A 21988-nucleotide genomic window follows, 5' to 3' on the forward strand; every position below is an offset into this window, starting at 1 on the left:
CAATGACAACAGTTCCTCTCCTCCTCACAACGCAATGACAACAGTTCCTCTCATTCAGCTCCTGACCTCCCGCATGACAACAGTTCCTCTCCTACTCCTCCTGACAACCCAATGACAACAGTTCCTCAACGACAACTCCTGACTACCCCAATGACAGTTTCTCTCCATCTACACCTCCTGACACCCCCAATGACAACAGTTCCTCTCCTACACATCCTGACCCCCCCAATGACAACAGTTCCTCTCCATCTACACCTCCTGACCCCCAATGACAACATTTCCTCTCCTCCTCACAACGCAATGACAACAGTTCCGCTCATTCACCTCCTGACCCCCCGCATGACAACAGTTCCTCTCCTACTCCTCCTGACAACCCAATGACAACAGTTCCTCAACGACAACTCCTGACTACCCCAATGACAGTTTCTCTCCATCTACACCTCCTGACCTCCCAATGACAACAGTCCCTTTCCATCAACACCTCCTGACACCCCAGTGACAACGGTCCCTCTCCATCGACAACTCCAGATCCCCCAGTGAAAACCATCCCTCTCCATCTACACCTCCTGACTCCCCAATGACAACAGTTCCTCTCCATCTACACCTCCTGGCACACCCAATGACAACAGTTCATCTCCTACACCTCCTGACCCACCTAATGACAACTTCCTCTACATCTGCATGTCCTGACCCACTCAATGACAATCGTTCATCTCGAACTACACCTCCTGACCCCCCGATGACAACAGTTCCTCTCCATCCACACCTCCTGACCCCCCAATGCCAACAGTTCCTCTCCATCTACACCTCCTGGCACACCCAATGACAACAGTTCATCTCCTACACCTCCTGACACACCTAATGACAACTTCCACTCCATCTGCATGTCCTGACCCACTCAATGACAATCGTTCATCTCGATCTACACCTCCTGACCCCCCGATGACAACAGTTCCTCTCCATCCACACCTCCTGACCCAGCGAATGACAACTGTTCCTCTCCATCTACACCTCCTGTCCCCAATGACAACAGTTCCTCCCCATCTACAACTCGTGACTCCCCCCAATGACAACAGTTCCTCTCCATCTACACCTCGTCACCCCCCCAATGACAACAGTTCCTCTCCATCTACACCTCCTGACCCTCCCAATGACAAAAGTTCCTCTCCTACACCTCCTCACAAACCAATGACAACAGTTCCTCTCCATCTACACCTCCTGACCCCCCCCATGACAACAGTTCCTCTCCTACACCTGCTCACAACGCAATAACAACATTTCCTCTCATTCACCTCCTGACCCCCCGCATGACAACAGTTCCTCTCCTACTCCTCCTGACAACCCAATGACAACAGTTCTTCAGCTACAACTCCTGACTACCCCAATGACAGTTTCTCTCCATCTACACCTCCTGACACCCCCAATGACAACAGTTCCTCTCCATCTGTACCTCCTGACCCTCCCAATGACGACAATTCCTCTCCATCTACACCTCCTGACCAACCGAATGACAACAGTTCCTCTGCATCGACACCTCCTGACATCCCAATGACACCAGTTCCTCTCCATCTGTACCTCCTGACCCTCCCAATGACAACAATTCCTCTCCATCTACACATCCTGACCCACAGTGACAACAGTTCCTCTGCATCTACACCTCCTGACACCCCAATGACACCAGTTCCTCTCCATCTACACCTCCTGACCCTCCCAATGACATCAGTTCTTTTCTATCTACACCTCCTGACACCCCCAATGACAACAGTTCCTCCCCATCTACAACTCGTGACACCCCCCAATGACAACAGTTCCTCTCCATCTACACCTCGTGACCCCCCCCAATGACAACAGTTCCTCTCCATCTACACATCCTGACCCAGCAAATGACAACTGTTGCTCTCCATCTACACCTCCTGACCCCCCAATGACAACTGTTCCTCTCCATCTACACATCCTGACCCACCCAATGACAACAGACCCTCTCCATTTCTTCCTCCTGACCCCCCAATGACAACAGTTCCTCTCCATCTACACCTCCTGACCCCCAATGACAACAGTTCCTCTCCATCTACACCTCCTGATCCCCAATGACAACAGTTCATCTCCAACTACACCTCGTGACCCCCCAATGACAACAGTTCCTCTCCATCTACACCTCCTGACCCCCCCAATGACAACAGTTCCTCTCCTCCTCACAACGCAATGACAACAGTTCCTCTCATTCACCTCCTGACCCCCCGCATGACAACAGTTCCTCTCCTACTCCTCCTGACAACCCAATGACAACAGTTCCTCAACGACAACTCCTGACTACCCCAATGACAGTTTCTCTCCATCTACACCTCCGAACCTCCCAATGACAACAGTCCCTTTCCATCAACACCTCCTGACACCCCAATGACAACAGTTCCTCTCCATCTACAGCTCCTGACCCTCCCAATGACAGCAGTTACTTTCTATCTACACCTCCTGACACCCCCAATGACAACAATTCCTCTCCATCTACATCTCCTGACGCTCCCAATGACAACAGTTCCTTTCTATCTACACCTCCTGACCCTCCCAATGACAACAGTTCCTCTCCATCTACACTTCCTGACACTCCCAATGACAACCGTTCCTTTCTATCTACACCTCCTGACCCTCCCAATGACAACAGTTCCTCTCCATCTACACCTCCTGGCACCCCCAATGACAACAGTTCTTCTCCTACACCTCCTGACCCAGCTAATGACAACTTCCTCTCCATCTGCATCTCCTGACACACTCAATGAAAATCGTTCATCTCGATCTACACCTCCTGACCCCTCGATGACAACAGTTCCTCTCCATCTACACCTCCTGACCCAGCGAATAACAACAGTTCCTCTCCATCTACACCTCCTGACACGCCAATGACAAAAGTTCCTCTCCATCTACACCTCCTGACCCTCCCAATGACAACAGTTCCTCTCCTACACCTCCTGACCCTCCCAATGACAACAGTTCCTCTCCATCTACACCTCCTGACCCCCCCAATGACAACAGTTCCTCTCCTACACCTCCTCACAACGCAATGACAACATTTCCTCTCATTCACCTCCTGACCCCCCCAATGACAAAAGTTCCTCTCCTACACCTCCTCACAACGCAATGACAACAGTTCCTCTCATTCACCTCCTGACCCCCCGCATGACAACAGTTCCTCTCCATCTACACCTCCTGACCATCCCAATGACAACAGTTCCTTTCTACCTCACCTCCTGACACTCCCAATGACAACAGATCCTCTCCATCTACACCTTGTGACACCCCAATGACAGCAGTTCCTCTCCATCTACACCTCCTGACCAACCGAATGACAACAGTTCCTCTGCATCGACACCTCCTGACATCCCAATGACACCAGTTCCTCTCCATCTGTACCTCCTGACCCTCCCAATGACGACAATTCCTCTCCATCTACACATCCTGACCCACAGTGACAACAGTTCCTCTGCATCTACACCTCCTGACACCCCAATGACACCAGTTCCTCTCCATCTACACCTCCTGACCCTCCCAATGACAGCAGTTCTTTTCTATCTACACCTCCTGACACCCCCAATGACAACAGTTCCTCCCCATCTACAACTCGTGACACCCCCCAATGACAACAGTTCCTCTCCATCTCCACCTCGTGACCCCCCCCAATGACAACAGTTCCTCTCCATCTACACATCCTGACACAGCAAATGACAACAATTCCTCTCCATCTACACATCCTGACCCACCCAATGACAACAGACCCTCTCCATTTCTTCCTCCTGACCCCCCAATGACAACAGTTCCTCTCCATCTACACCTCCTGACCCCCAATGACAACAGTTCCTCTCCATCTACACCTCCTGATCCCCAATGACAACAGTTCATCTCCAACTACACCTCGTGACCCCCCAATGACAACAGTTCCTCTCCATCTACACCTCCTGACCCCCCCAATGACAACAGTTCCTCTCCTCCTCACAACGCAATGACAACAGTTCCTCTCATTCACCTCCTGACCCCCCGCATGACAACAGTTCCTCTCCTACTCCTCCTGACAACCCAATGACAACAGTTCCTCAACGACAACTCCTGACTACCCCAATGACAGTTTCTCTCCATCTACACCTCCGAACCTCCCAATGACAACAGTCCCTTTCCATCAACACCTCCTGACACCCCAATGACAACAGTTCCTCTCCATCTACAGCTCCTGACCCTCCCAATGACAGCAGTTACTTTCTATCTACACCTCCTGACACCCCCAATGACAACAATTCCTCTCCATCTACATCTCCTGACGCTCCCAATGACAACAGTTCCTTTCTATCTACACCTCCTGACCCTCCCAATGACAACAGTTCCTCTCCATCTACACTTCCTGACACTCCCAATGACAACCGTTCCTTTCTATCTACACCTCCTGACCCTCCCAATGACAACAGTTCCTCTCCATCTACACCTCCTGGCACCCCCAATGACAACAGTTCTTCTCCTACACCTCCTGACCCAGCTAATGACAACTTCCTCTCCATCTGCATCTCCTGACACACTCAATGAAAATCGTTCATCTCGATCTACACCTCCTGACCCCTCGATGACAACAGTTCCTCTCCATCTACACCTCCTGACCCAGCGAATAACAACAGTTCCTCTCCATCTACACCTCCTGACACGCCAATGACAAAAGTTCCTCTCCATCTACACCTCCTGACCCTCCCAATGACAACAGTTCCTCTCCTACACCTCCTGACCCTCCCAATGACAACAGTTCCTCTCCATCTACACCTCCTGACCCCCCCAATGACAACAGTTCCTCTCCTACACCTCCTCACAACGCAATGACAACATTTCCTCTCATTCACCTCCTGACCCCCCCAATGACAAAAGTTCCTCTCCTACACCTCCTCACAACGCAATGACAACAGTTCCTCTCATTCACCTCCTGACCCCCCGCATGACAACAGTTCCTCTCCATCTACACCTCCTGACCATCCCAATGACAACAGTTCCTTTCTACCTCACCTCCTGACACTCCCAATGACAACAGATCCTCTCCATCTACACCTTGTGACACCCCAATGACAGCAGTTCCTCTCCATCTACACCTCCTGACCAACCGAATGACAACAGTTCCTCTGCATCGACACCTCCTGACATCCCAATGACACCAGTTCCTCTCCATCTGTACCTCCTGACCCTCCCAATGACGACAATTCCTCTCCATCTACACATCCTGACCCACAGTGACAACAGTTCCTCTGCATCTACACCTCCTGACACCCCAATGACACCAGTTCCTCTCCATCTACACCTCCTGACCCTCCCAATGACAGCAGTTCTTTTCTATCTACACCTCCTGACACCCCCAATGACAACAGTTCCTCCCCATCTACAACTCGTGACACCCCCCAATGACAACAGTTCCTCTCCATCTCCACCTCGTGACCCCCCCCAATGACAACAGTTCCTCTCCATCTACACATCCTGACACAGCAAATGACAACTGTTCCTCTCCATCTACACCTCCTGACCCCTCAATGACAACTGTTCCTCTCCATCTACACCTCCTGACACCCCAATGACAAAACTTCCTCTCCATCTGCATCTCCTGACCCACTCAATGACAACAGTCCCTTTACATCAACACCTCCTGACACCCCAATGACAACAGTCCCTCTCCATCGAAAACTCCAGATCCCCCAATGAAAACCATCCCTTTCCATCAACACCTCCTGACACCCCAATGACAACAGTTCCTCTCCATCTACAGCTCCTGACCCTCCCAATGACAGCAGTTACTTTCTATCTACACCTCCTGACACCCCCAATGACAACAATTCCTCTCCATCTACACCTCCTGACGCTCCCAATGACAACAGTTCCTTTCTATCTACACCTCCTGACCCTCCCAATGACAACAGTTCCTCTCCATCTACACTTCCTGACACTCCCAATGACAACCGTTCCTTTCTATCTACACCTCCTGACCCTCCCAATGACAACAGTTCCTCTCCATCTACACCTCCTGGCACCCCCAATGACAACAGTTCTTCTCCTACACCTCCTGACCCAGCTAATGACAACTTCCTCTCCATCTGCATCTCCTGACACACTCAATGAAAATCGTTCATCTCGATCTACACCTCCTGACCCCTCGATGACAACACTTCCTCTCCATCTACACCTCCTGACCCAGCGAATAACAACAGTTCCTCTCCATCTACACCTCCTGACACGCCAATGACAAAAGTTCCTCTCCATCTACACCTCCTGACCCAGCGAATGACAACAGTTCCTCTCCATCTACACCTCCTGACCCTCCCAATGACAACAGTTCCTCTCCATCTACACCTCCTGACCCCCCAAAGACAACAGTTCCTCTCCATCTACACCTCCTGATCCTCCCAATGACAAGAGTTCCTCTCCATCTACACCTCCTGACCCCCCCAATGACAACAGTTCCTCTCCTCCTCACAACGCAATGACAACAGTTCCTCTCATTCAGCTCCTGACCCCCCGCATGACAACAGTTCCTCTCCTACTCCTCCTGACAACCCAATTGCAACAGTTCCTCAACGACAACTCCTGACTACCCCAATGACAGTTTCTCTCCATCTACACCTCCTGACACCCCCAATGACAACAGTTCCTCTCCTACACATCCTGACCCCCCCAATGACAACAGTTCCTGTCCATCTACACCTCCTGACCCCCAATGACAACATTTCCTCTCCTCCTCACAACGCAATGACAACAGTTCCTCTCATTCAGCTCCTGACCCCCCGCATGACAACAGTTCCTCTCCTACTCCTCCTGACAACCCAATGACAAAAGTTCCTCAACGACAACTCCTGACTACCCCAATGACAGTTTCTCTCCATCTACACCTCCTGACCTCCCAATGACAACAGTCCCTTTCCATCAACACCTCCTGACACCCCAATGACAACAGTCCCTCTCCATCGAAAACTCCAGATCCCCCAATGAAAACCATCCCTTTCCATCAACACCTCCTGACACCCCAATGACAACAGTTCCTCTCCATCTACAGCTCCTGACCCTCCCAATGACAGCAGTTACTTTCTATCTACACCTCCTGACACCCCCAATGACAACAATTCCTCTCCATCTACACCTCCTGACGCTCCCAATGACAACAGTTCCTTTCTATCTACACCTCCTGACCCTCCCAATGACAACAGTTCCTCTCCATCTACACTTCCTGACACTCCCAATGACAACCGTTCCTTTCTATCTACACCTCCTGACCCTCCCAATGACAACAGTTCCTCTCCATCTACACCTCCTGGCACCCCCAATGACAACAGTTCTTCTCCTACACCTCCTGACCCAGCTAATGACAACTTCCTCTCCATCTGCATCTCCTGACACACTCAATGAAAATCGTTCATCTCGATCTACACCTCCTGACCCCTCGATGACAACAGTTCCTCTCCATCTACACCTCCTGACCCAGCGAATAACAACAGTTCCTCTCCATCTACACCTCCTGACACGCCAATGACAAAAGTTCCTCTCCATCTACACCTCCTGACCCTCCCAATGACAACAGTTCCTCTCCTACACCTCCTCACAAACCAATGACAACAGTTCCTCTCCATCTACACCTCCTGACCCCCCCAATGACAACAGTTCCTCTCCTACACCTCCTCACAACGCAATGACAACATTTCCTCTCATTCACCTCCTGACCCCCCGCATGACAACAGTTCCTCTCCTACTCCTCCTGACAACCCAATGACAACAGTTCTTCAACTACAACTCCTGACTACCCCAATGACAGTTTCTCTCCATCTACACCTCCTGACACCCCCAATGACAACAGTTCCTCTCCATCTACACCTCCTGACCATCCCAATGACAACAGTTCCTTTCTAACTCACCTCCTGACACTCCCAATGACAACAGATCCTCTCCATCTACACCTTGTGACACCCCAATGACAGCAGTTCCTCTCCATCTACACCTCCTGACCAACCGAATGACAACAGTTCCTCTGCATTGACACCTCCTGACATCCCAATGACACCAGTTCCTCTCCATCTGTACCTCCTGACCCAGCGAATAACAACAGTTCCTCTCCATCTACACCTCCTGACATGCCAATGACAAAAGTTCCTCTCATTCACCTCCTGACCCCCCGCATGACAACAGTTCCTCTCCTACTCCTCCTGACAACCCAATGACAACAGTTCTTCAACTACAACTCCTGACTACCCCAATGACAGTTTCTCTCCATCTACAACTCCTGACACCCCCAATGACAACAGTTCCTCTCCATCTACACCTCCTGACCATCCCAATGACAACAGTTCCTTTCTACCTCACCTCCTGACACTCCCAATGACAACAGATCCTCTCCATCTACACCTTGTGACACCCCAATGACAGCAGTTCCTCTCCATCTACACCTCCTGACCAACCGAATGACAACAGTTCCTCTGCATCGACACCTCCTGACATCCCAATGACACCAGTTCCTCTCCATCTGTACCTCCTGACCCTCCCAATGACGACAATTCCTCTCCATCTACACATCCTGACCCACAGTGACAACAGTTCCTCTGCATCTACACCTCCTGACACCCCAATGACACCAGTTCCTCTCCATCTACACCTCCTGACCCTCCCAATGACAGCAGTTCTTTTCTATCTACACCTCCTGACACCCCCAATGACAACAGTTCCTCCCCATCTACAACTCGTGACACACCCCAATGACAACAGTTCCTCTCCATCTCCACCTCGTGACCCCCCCCAATGACAACAGTTCCTCTCCATCTACAGCTCCTGACCCTCCCAATGACAGCAGTTACTTTCTATCTACACCTCCTGACACCCCCAATGACAACAATTCCTCTCCATCTACACCTCCTGACGCTCCCAATGACAACAGTTCCTTTCTATCTACACCTCCTGACCCTCCCAATGACAACAGTTCCTCTCCATCTACACTTCCTGACACTCCCAATGACAACCGTTCCTTTCTATCTACACCTCCTGACCCTCCCAATGACAACAGTTCCTCTCCATCTACACCTCCTGGCACCCCCAATGACAACAGTTCTTCTCCTACACCTCCTGACCCAGCTAATGACAACTTCCTCTCCATCTGCATCTCCTGACACACTCAATGAAAATCGTTCATCTAGATCTACACCTCCTGACCCCTCGATGACAACAGTTCCTCTCCATCTACACCTCCTGACCCAGCGAATAACAACAGTTCCTCTCCATCTACACCTCCTGACATGCCAATGACAAAAGTTCCTCTCCATCTACACCTCCTGACCCTCTCAATGACAACAGTTCCTCTCCTACACCTCCTCACAAACCAATGACAACAGTTCCTCTCCATCTACACCTCCTGATCCCCCCAATGACAACAGTTCCTCTCCTACACCTCCTCACAACGCAATGACAACATTTCCTCTCATTCACCTCCTGACCCCCCGCATGACAACAGTTCCTCTCGTACTCCTCCTGACAACCCAATGACAACAGTTCTTCAACTACAACTCCTGACTACCCCAATGACAGTTTCTCTCCATCTACACCTCCTGACACCCCCAATGACAACAGTTCCTCTCCATCTACACCTCCTGACCATCCCAATGACAACAGTTCCTTTCTACCTCACCTCCTGACACTCCCAATGACAACAGATCCTCTCCATCTACACCTTGTGACACCCCAATGACAGCAGTTCCTCTCCATCTACACCTCCTGACCAACCGAATGACAACAGTTCCTCTGCATCGACACCTCCTGACATCCCAATGACACCAGTTCCTCTCCATCTGTACCTCCTGACCCTCCCAATGACGACAATTCCTCTCCATCTACACCTCCTGACCAACCGAATGACAACAGTTCCTCTGCATCGACACCTCCTGACATCCCAATGACACCAGTTCCTCTCCATCTGTACCTCCTGACCCTCCCAATGACAACAATTCCTCTCCATCTACACATCCTGACTCACAGTGACAACAGTTCCTCTGCATCTACACCTCCTGACACCCCAATGACACCAGTTCCTCTCCATCTACACCTCCTGACCCTCCCAATGACAGCAGTTCTTTTCTATCTACACCTCCTGACACCCCCAATGACAACAGTTCCTCCCCATCTACAACTCGTGACACCCCCCAATGACAACAGTTCCTCTCCATCTCCACCTCGTGACCCCCCCAATGACAACAGTTCCTCTCCATCTACACATCCTGACCCAGCAAATGACAACTGTTCCTCTCCATCTACACCTCCTGACCCCCCAATGACAACTGTTCCTCTCCATCTACACCTCCTGACACCCCAATGACAAAACTTCCTCTCCATCTGCATCTCCTGACCCACTCAATGACAACAGTCCCTTTACATCAACACCTCCTGACACCCCAATGACAACAGTCCCTCTCCATCGAAAACTCCAGATCCCCCAATGAAAACCATCCCTTTCCATCAACACCTCCTGACACCCCAATGACAACAGTTCCTCTCCATCTACAGCTCCTGACCCTCCCAATGACAGCAGTTACTTTCTATCTACACCTCCTGACACCCCCAATGACAACAATTCCTCTCCATCTACACCTCCTGACGCTCCCAATGACAACAGTTCCTTTCTATCTACACCTCCTGACCCTCCCAATGACAACAGTTCCTCTCCATCTACACTTCCTGACACTCCCAATGACAACCGTTCCTTTCTATCTACACCTCCTGACCCTCCCAATGACAACAGTTCCTCTCCATCTACACCTCCTGGCACCCCCAATGACAACAGTTCTTCTCCTACACCTCCTGACCCAGCTAATGACAACTTCCTCTCCATCTGCATCTCCTGACACACTCAATGAAAATCGTTCATCTCGATCTACACCTCCTGACCCCTCGATGACAACAGTTCCTCTCCATCTACACCTCCTGACCCAGCGAATAACAACAGTTCCTCTCCATCTACACCTCCTGACACGCCAATGACAAAAGTTCCTCTCCATCTACACCTCCTGACCCAGCGAATGACAACAGTTCCTCTCCATCTACACCTCCTGACCCTCCCAATGACAACAGTTCCTCTCCATCTACACCTCCTGACCCCCCAAAGACAACAGTTCCTCTCCATCTACACCTCCTGATCCTCCCAATGACAACAGTTCCTCTCCATCTACACCTCCTGACCCCCCCAATGACAACAGTTCCTCTCCTCCTCACAACGCAATGACAACAGTTCCTCTCATTCAGCTCCTGACCCCCCGCATGACAACAGTTCCTCTCCTACTCCTCCTGACAACCCAATGACAACAGTTCCTCAACGACAACTCCTGACTACCCCAATGACAGTTTCTCTCCATCTACACCTCCTGACACCCCCAATGACAACAGATCCTCTCCTACACATCCTGACCCCCCCAATGACAACAGTTCCTCTCCATCTACACCTCCTGACCCCCAATGACAGCATTTCCTCTCCTCCTCACAACGCAATGACAACAGTTCCTCTCATTCAGCTCCTGACCCCCCGCATGACAACAGTTCCTCTCCTACTCCTCCTGACAACCCAATGACAACAGTTCCTCAACGACAACTCCTGACTACCCCAATGACAGTTTCTCTCCATCTACACCTCCTGACCTCCCAATGACAACAGTCCCTTTCCATCAACACCTCCTGACACCCCAATGACAACAGTCCCTCTCCATCGAAAACTCCAGATCCCCCAATGAAAACCATCCCTTTCCATCAACACCTCCTGACACCCCAATGACAACAGTTCCTCTCCATCTACAGCTCCTGACCCTCCCAATGACAGCAGTTACTTTCTATCTACACCTCCTGACACCCCCAATGACAACAATTCCTCTCCATCTACACCTCCTGACGCTCCCAATGACAACAGTTCCTTTCTATCTACACCTCCTGACCCTCCCAATGACAACAGTTCCTCTCCATCTACACCTCCTGACCCCCCCAATGACAACAGTTCCTCTCCTCCTCACAACGCAATGACAACAGTTCCTCTCATTCAGCTCCTGACCCCCCGCATGACAACAGTTCCTCTCCTACTCCTCCTGACAACCCAATGACAACAGTTCCTCAACGACAACTCCTGACTACCCCAATGACAGTTTCTCTCCATCTACACCTCCTGACACCCCCAATGACAACAGTTCCTCTCCTACACATCCTGACCCCCCCAATGACAACAGTTCCTCTCCATCTACACCTCCTGACCCCCAATGACAACATTTCCTCTCCTCCTCACAACGCAATGACAACAGTTCCTCTCATTCAGCTCCTGACCCCCCGCATGACAACAGTTCCTCTCCTACTCCTCCTGACAACCCAATGACAACAGTTCCTCAACGACAACTCCTGACTACCCCAATGACAGTTTCTCTCCATCTACACCTCCTGACCTCCCAATGACAACAGTCCCTTTCCATCAACACCTCCTGACACCCCAATGACAACAGTCCCTCTCCATCGAAAACTCCAGATCCCCCAATGAAAACCATCCCTTTCCATCAACACCTCCTGACACCCCAATGACAACAGTTCCTCTCCATCTACAGCTCCTGACCCTCCCAATGACAGCAGTTACTTTCTATCTACACCTCCTGACACCCCCAATGACAACAATTCCTCTCCATCTACACCTCCTGACGCTCCCAATGACAACAGTTCCTTTCTATCTACACCTCCTGACCCTCCCAATGACAACAGTTCCTCTCCATCTACACTTCCTGATACTCCCAATGACAACCGTTCCTTTCTATCTACACCTCCTGACCCTCCCAATGACAACAGTTCCTCTCCATCTACACCTCCTGGCACCCCCAATGACAACAGTTCTTCTCCTACACCTCCTGACCCAGCTAATGACAACTTCCTCTCCATCTGCATCTCCTGACACACTCAATGAAAATCGTTCATCTCGATCTACACCTCCTGACCCCTCGATGACAACTGTTCCTCTCCATCTACACCTCCTGACCCAGCGAATAACAACAGTTCCTCTCCATCTACACCTCCTGACACGCCAATGACAAAAGTTCCTCTCCATCTACACCTCCTGACCCTCCCAATGACAACAGTTCCTCTCCTACACCTCCTCACAAACCAATGACAACAGTTCCTCTCCATCTACACCTCCTGACCCCCCCAATGACAACAGTTCCTCTCCTACACCTCCTCACAACGCAATGACAACATTTCCTCTCATTCACCTCCTGACCCCCCGCATGACAACAGTTCCTCTCCTACTCCTCCTGACAACCCAATGACAACAGTTCTTCAACTACAACTCCTGACTACCCCAATGACAGTTTCTCTCCATCTACACCTCCTGACCCCCCAATGACAACTGTTCCTCTCCATCTACACCTCCTGACACCCCAATGACAAAACTTCCTCTCCATCTGCATCTCCTGACCCACTCAATGACAACAGTCCCTTTACATCAACACCTCCTGACACCCCAATGACAACAGTCCCTCTCCATCGAAAACTCCAGATCCCCCAATGAAAACCATCCCTTTCCATCAACACCTCCTGACACCCCAATGACAACAGTTCCTCTCCATCTACAGCTCCTGACCCTCCCAATGACAGCAGTTACTTTCTATCTACACCTCCTGATACCCCCAATGACAACAATTCCTCTCCATCTACACCTCCTGACGCTCCCAATGACAACAGTTCCTTTCTATCTACACCTCCTGACCCTCCCAATGACAACAGTTCCTCTCCATCTACACTTCCTGACACTCCCAATGACAACCGTTCCTTTCTATCTACACCTCCTGACCCTCCCAATGACAACAGTTCCTCTCCATCTACACCTCCTGGCACCCCCAATGACAACAGTTCTTCTCCTACACCTCCTGACCCAGCTAATGACAACTTCCTCTCCATCTGCATCTCCTGACACACTCAATGAAAATCGTTCATCTCGATCTACACCTCCTGACCCCTCGATGACAACACTTCCTCTCCATCTACACCTCCTGACCCAGCGAATAACAACAGTTCCTCTCCATCTACACCTCCTGACACGCCAATGACAAAAGTTCCTCTCCATCTACACCTCCTGACCCAGCGAATGACAACAGTTACTCTCCATCTACACCTCCTGACCCTCCCAATGACAACAGTTCCTCTCCATCTACACCTCCTGACCCCCCAAAGACAACAGTTCCTCTCCATCTACACCTCCTGATCCTCCCAATGACAACAGTTCCTCTCCATCTACACCTCCTGACCCCCACAATGACAACAGTTCCTCTCCTCCTCACAACGCAATGACAACAGTTCCTCTCATTCAGCTCCTGACCCCCCGCATGACAACAGTTCCTCTCCTACTCCTCCTGACAACCCAATGACAACAGTTCCTCAACGACAACTCCTGACTACCCCAATGACAGTTTCTCTCCATCTACACCTCCTGACACCCCCAATGACAACAGTTCCTCTCCTACACATCCTGACCCCCCCAATGACAACAGTTCCTCTCCATCTACACCTCCTGACCCCCAATGACAACATTTCCTCTCCTCCTCACAACGCAATGACAACAGTTCCTCTCATTCAGCTCCTGACCCCCCGCATGACAACAGTTCCTCTCCTACTCCTCCTGACAACCCAATGACAACAGTTCCTCAACGACAACTCCTGACTACCCCAATGACAGTTTCTCTCCATCTACACCTCCTGACCTCCCAATGACAACAGTCCCTTTCCATCAACACCTCCTGACACCCCAATGACAACAGTCCCTCTCCATCGAAAACTCCAGATCCCCCAATGAAAACCATCCCTTTCCATCAACACCTCCTGACACCCCAATGACAACAGTTCCTCTCCATCTACAGCTCCTGACCCTCCCAATGACAGCAGTTACTTTCTATCTACACCTCCTGACACCCCCAATGACAACAATTCCTCTCCATCTACACCTCCTGACGCTCCCAATGACAACAGTTCCTTTCTATCTACACCTCCTGACCCTCCCAATGACAACAGTTCCTCTCCATCTACACTTCCTGATACCCCCAAGGACAACCGTTCCTTTCTATCTACACCTCCTGACCCTCCCAATGACAACAGTTCCTCTCCATCTACACTTCCTGATACCCCCAAGGACAACCGTTCCTTTCTATCTACACCTCCTGACCCTCCCAATGACAACAGTTCCTCTCCATCTACACCTCCTGGCACCCCCAATGACAACAGTTCTTCTCCTACACCTCCTGACCCAGCTAATGACAACTTCCTCTCCATCTGCATCTCCTGACACACTCAATGAAAATCGTTCATCTCGATCTACACCTCCTGACCCCTCGATGACAACTGTTCCTCTCCTACTCCTCCTGACCCCCCCAATGACAGTTCCTCTCCATCTACACCTCCTGACCCCCCGCATGACAACAGTTCCTCTCCTACTCCTCCTGACCCCCCCAATGACAGTTCCTCTCCATCTACACCTCCTGACCCTCCCAATGACAGTAGTTACTTTCTATCTACACCTCCTGACACCCCCAATGACAACAGTTCCTCTCCATCAACACCTCCTGACCCTCCCAATGACAACAGTTCCTCTCCATCTACATCTCCTGACCCTGCCAATGACAACAGTTCCTCTCCATCTACACCTCCTGTCACCCCCAATGACAACAGTTCCTCTCCATCTACACCTCCTGACACCCCCAATGACAACAGTTCCTCTCCATCTACACCTCCTGACCCTCCCAATGACAACAGTTCCTTTCTATCTACACCTCCTGATCCCCCAATGACAACCATCCCTTTCCATCAACACCTCCTGACACCCCAATGACAACAGTTCCTCTCCATCTACACCTCCTGACCCTCCGAATGACAGCAGTTCCTTTCTATCTACAGCTCCTGACACCCCAATGACACCAGTTCCTCTCCATCTACACCTCCTGACCCTCCCAATGACAACAGTTCCTCTCCTACACCTCCTGACCCACCTAATGAGAACTTCCTCCCCATCTGCATCTCCTGACCCACTCAATGACAATCGTTCATCTCGATCTACACCTCCTGACCCCCCAATGACAACAGTTCCTCTCCATCTACACCTCCTGACACCCCAATGACAAAAGTTCCTCTCCATCTACACCTCCTGACCCAGCGAATGACAACTGTTACTCTCCATCTACACCTCCTGACCCCCTAATGCCAACAGTTCCTCTCCATCTACACCTCCTGACACCCCAATGACAAAAGTTCCTCTCCATCTACACCTCCTGACCCAGCGAATGACAACTGTTACTCTCCATCTACACCTCCTGACCCCCCAATGCTAACAGTTCCTCTCCATCTACACCTCCTGACACCCCAATGACAAAACTTCCTCTCCATCTACACCTCCTGACCCACCGAATGACAACTTGTTCCTCTCCATCTGCATCTCCTGGCCCACTCAATGACAATCGTTCGTCTCGATCTACACTTGCTGACACCCCCAATGACAACAGTTCCTCTCCTACACCTCCTGACCCACCTAATGAGAACTTCCTCTCCATCTGCATCTCCTGACCCACTCAATGACAATCGTTCATCTCGATCTACACCTCCTGACCCCCCAATGACAACAGTTCCTCTCCATCTACACCTCCTGACACCCCAATGCCAAAAGTTCCTCTCCATCTACACCTCCTGACCCAGCGAATGACAACTGTTCCTCTCCATCTACACCTCGTGACCCCCCCAATGACAACAGTTCCTCTCCATCTACACCTCGTGACCCCCCCAATGACAACAGTTCCTCTCCATCTACACCTCCTGACACCTCCAATGACAACAGTTCCTCTCCAACTACACCTCCTGACACCACCAATGACAACAGTTCCTCTCCAACTACACCTCCTGACACCCGAATGACAACAGTTCCTCTGCATCTACACCTCGTGACCCCCCCAATGACAACAGTTCCTCTCCATCTACACCTCGTGACACCCCCAATGACAACAGTTCCTCTCCATCTACACCTCCTGACCCTCCCAATGACAACAGTTCCTTTCTATCTACACCTCCTGATCCCCCAGTGACAACCATCCCTTTCCATCAACACCTCCTGACACCCCAATGACAACAGTTCCTCTCCATCTACACCTCCTGACCCTCCGAATGACAGCAGTTCCTTTCTATCTACAGCTCCTGACACCCCAATGACACCAGTTCCTCTCCATCTACACCTCCTGACCCTCCCAATGACAACAGTTCCTCTCCTACACCTCCTGACCCACCTAATGAGAACTTCCTCTCCATCTGCATCTCCTGACCCACTCAATGACAATCGTTCTTCTCGATCTACACCTCCTGACCCCCCAATGACAACAGTTCCTCTCCATCTACACCTCCTGACACCCCAATGACAAAAGTTCCTCTCCATCTACACCTCCTGACCCAGCGAATGACAACTGTTCCTCTCCATCTACACCTCCTGACCCCCCAATGCCAACAGTTCCTCTCCATCTACACCTCCTGACACCCCAATGACAAAACTTCCTCTCCATCTACACCTCCTGACCCACCGAATGACAACTTGTTCCTCTCCATCTGCATCTCCTGACCCACTCAATGACAATCGTTCATCTCGATCTACACTTGCTGACACCCCCAATGACAACAGTTCCTCCCCATCTACAACTCGTGACACCCCCCAATGACAACAGTTCCTCTCCATCTACACCTCGTGACACCCCCAATGACAACAGTTCCTCTCCATCTACACCTCGTGACCCCCCCAATGACAACAGTTCCTCTCCATCTACACCTCCTGACACCTCCAATGACGACAGTTCCTCTCCAACTACACCTCCTGACACCCCCAATGACAACAGTTCCTCTCCATCTACACCTCCTGACACCCGAATGACAACAGTTCCTCTGCATCTACACCTCGTGACCCCCCCAGTGACAACAGTACCTCTCCATCTACACCTCCTGACACCTCCAATGACAACAGTTCCTCCCCATCTACATGTCCTTCCACCCCTAATGACAGCAGCTCCCCTCTATCTACCCCTCGTGACACCCCAATGAAAACATTTCCTTTCCTTCACCTCCTGACCACCCGCATGACAACAGTTCCTCTCCTACACCTCCTGACAACCCAATGACAACAGTTCCTCAACTACAACTCCTGACCCCCAATGACAACAATTCCTCTCCATCTACACCTCCTGACACCCCAATGACAAACTTTTCTCTCCATCTACACCTCCTGACCTCTCAATGACAACAGTTCCTCTCCATCTACACCTCATGACCCTCCCAATGACAACAGTTCCTCTCCATCTACACCCCCTGAAGCTCCAATGACAACAGTTCCTCTCCATCTACACCTCCTGACCACCCAATGACAACAGTTCCACTGCATCTACACCTCCTGACCCTCCCAATGACAACAGTTCCTCTCCATCTACACCTCCTGACCCTCCCAATGACAACAGTTCCACTGCATCTACACCTCCTGACCCTCCCAATGACAACAGTTCCTCTCCATCTACACCTCCTGACCCTCCCAATGACAACAGTTCCTCTCCATCTACACCTCCTGACCACCCGAATGACAACAGTTCCTCTCCATCTACACCTCCTGACACCCCCAATGACAATAGTTCCTCTCCATCTACACCTCCTAACTCCCCCAATGACAACAGTTCCTCTCCATCTACACCTCCTGACCCCCTCAATGACAAAAGTTCCTCTCCATCAACACCTCTTGGCACCCAATGACAACAGTTCCTCTCCATCTACACCTCCTGACCCCCCCAATGACAACTGTTCCTCTCCATCTGCAGCTTCTGACACACCAATGACCACAGTACCTCTCTATTTTCACCTCGTGACCCTCTCCCAAAGACATCATTTGCTCAACTCCATGATTTTAAATGCCTCCTTCAGACACAGGTACCTGGTTGAAATCTGGGATGATCCTGCTTTCTCCCATGGCCCAGCAACAAGGAGCTGAACGGCCTGGTGGTCTGGGAGAGGGTGTCTGCAGGAAGTGTCTGGGGGCCCTCAGATACCCCTCCCAGTAGGTATTGAATGCAGAAATTTGTGGTTGAAGGGAGAAGGCCAGTTGAAAGAGCACCCACCTTTCACTGCGTCATAAATGATCATATAGAAGCCTCCTCCAATCCCCATGCTGTGTGCGTTGTGCAGCCCGTCACATAGCATGCTGGCAATGGCCGCATCGACTGCTGACCCGTTCTGCTGGAGAATGTCCCTGTGAAAGAAAGGGAGTGTGCGTTAGTCTGTGACAAATTCCCCACTGGGCTGTGGCAGTGTCAGAGGGACAGGTGATCCAGGAGACTGCGGACATTGGGACCCGGAGCCACAGACATCTACTGGAATAGCTCCACAGGTCACGCAGCGTCTGGGGGACGGTTGAGCTTCCAGTCGAAGCCCTGCATCCTGTCTGAGAGTGCAGAGGGAATAAAGTGGGGAAAGACGAGGCCCAGACCGGAGATATTAATAGTTTGTTTTACAAATAAGTTCGGACAAACACCGCACGGCTGGCACTGACATCATAAAATAAGGAGACTGGATTTGTAGAAGCCGGCACTGATCCAACAAGTTTATAGATGGTGAGGTGAGACGCATTATATCATCACTGTGACCGGATTGTGTTCCCTACTCCCATTATATAATCAGTGACGTGTCTCCGGATTGTGTTCACCACTCCCATTATATAATCAGTGACATGTGACCGGATTGTGTTCCTGACTCCCATTATATAATCAGTGACATGTGATCGGATTGTGTTCCCTACTCCCATTATATAATCAGTGACGTGTGACCGGATTGTGTTCACTAATCCCATTATATAATCAATGACGTGTGACCAGATAGTGTTCCCTACACCCATTATATAATCAGTGACGTGTGACCGGATTGTGTTCTCTACTCCCATTATATAATCAGTGACGTGTGACCGGATTGTGTTCCCTACTCCCATTATATAATGTGACGTGTGACCGGATTGTGTTCTCTACTCCCATTATATAATCAGTGACGTGTGACCGGATTGTGTTACCTACTCCCATTATATAATCAGTGACGTGTGACCGGATTGTGTTCACTACTCCCATTATATAATCAGAGACATGTGACCGGATTGTGTTCACTACTCCAATTATATAATCAGTGACGTGTGACCGGATTGTGTTCACTACTCCCATTATATAATCAGTGATGTGTGACCAGATAGTGTTCACTACTCCAGTTATATAATCAGTGACGTGTGACCGGATTGTGTTCACTACTCCCATTATATAATCAGTGACGTATGACCGAATAGTGTTCACTACTCCAATTATATAATCAGAGACATGTGACCGGATTCTGTTCCCTACTCCCATTATATAATCAGTGACATGTGACCGGATTGTGTTCTCTACTCCCATTATATAATCAGTGACGTGTGACCGGATTGTGTTCTCTCCTCCAATTATATAATCAGTGACGTGTCTCCGGATTGTGTTCCCTACTCCCATTATATAATCAGTGACGTGTTTCCGGATTGTGTTTCCTACTCCCATTATATAATCAGTGACGTGTGATCGGATTGTGTTCCCTACTCCCATTGTATAATCAGTGACATGTGTCCGGATTGTGTTCTCTACTCCCATTATATCATCAGTGACGTGTGTCCGGATTGTGTTCCCTACTCCCGTTATATAATCAGTGACGTGTGTCCGGATTGTGTTCCCTACTCCCATTATATAATCAGTGACGTGTGTCCGGATGGTGTTCCCTACTCCCGTTATATAATCAGAGACGTGTCTCCGGATTGTGTTCCCTACTCCCATTATATAATCAGTGACATGTGACCGGATTGTGTTCTCTACTCCCATTATATAATCAGTGATGGGTCTCCGGATTGTGTTCTCTACTCCCATTATATAATCAGTGACATGTGACCGGATTGTGTTCTCTACTCCCATTTTTAATCAGTGACGTGTCTCCGGATTGTGTTTCCTACTCCCATAATATAACCAGTGACGTGTGATCGGATTGTGTTCCCTACTCCCATTGTATAATCAGTGACGTATGTCCGGATTGTGTTCTCTACTCCCATTATATAATCAGTGACGTGTGTCCACATTATGTTCCCTACTCCCATTATATAATCAGTGACGTGTGATCGGATTGTGTTCACTACACCCATTATATAATCAGTGACATGTGACCGGATTGTGTTCTCTACTCCCATTACATAATCAGTGACGTGAGTCCGGATTGTGTTCCCTACTCCAATTATATTATCAGTGAAGTGTGACTGGGTTGTGTTCCCTACTCCCATTATATAATCAGTGACGTGTGACCAGATTGTGTTCCCTACTCCCGTTATATAATCAGCGATGTGTGTCCGGATTGTGTTCCCTACTCCCATTATATAAACAGTGACATGTGACCGGATTGTGTTCCCTACTCCCATTATGTAATGAGTGACATCTGACCGGAATGTGTTCACTACTCCAATTATATAATCAGAGATGTGTGACCGGATTGTGTTCCCTACTCCCATTATGTAATGAGTGACATCTGACAGGAATGTGTTCACTACTCCCATTATATAATCAGTGACGTGTGACCGGATTGTGTTCTCTCCACCAATTATATAATCAGTGACGTGTCTCCGGATTGTGTTCCCTACTCCCATTATATAATCAGTGACGTGTTTCCGGATTGTGTTTCCTACTCCCATTATATAATCAGTGACGTGTGATCGGATTGTGTTCCCTACTCCCATTGTATAATCAGTGACATGTGTCCGGATTGTGTTCTCTACTCCCATTATATCATCAGTGACGTGTGTCCGGATTGTGTTCCCTACTCCCGTTATATAATCAGTGACGTGTGTCCGGATTGTGTTCCCTACTCCCATTATATAATCAGTGACGTGTGTCCGGATGGT

The 21988-nt window shown here is 50.0% G+C and overlaps 1 protein-coding gene across 1 annotated transcript in view; it reads right to left on the bottom strand.

Annotated features, from left to right (window-relative positions):
• Positions 1–21988, bottom strand: part of LOC132401380 (glutathione hydrolase 1 proenzyme-like) — a 360589-nt gene that overhangs the window by 66196 nt on the left and 272405 nt on the right. Inside the window, exon 3 of the mRNA XM_059983505.1 lies at positions 19164–19294. Coding sequence (XP_059839488.1) covers positions 19164–19294 — 131 coding nt within the window. The remainder of the gene's footprint in view (positions 1–19163; positions 19295–21988) is intronic.

The sequence above is a fragment of the Hypanus sabinus genome, chromosome 10 (genome assembly GCF_030144855.1).
Source record: "Hypanus sabinus isolate sHypSab1 chromosome 10, sHypSab1.hap1, whole genome shotgun sequence".
Lineage (NCBI taxonomy): Eukaryota > Metazoa > Chordata > Chondrichthyes > Myliobatiformes > Dasyatidae > Hypanus > Hypanus sabinus.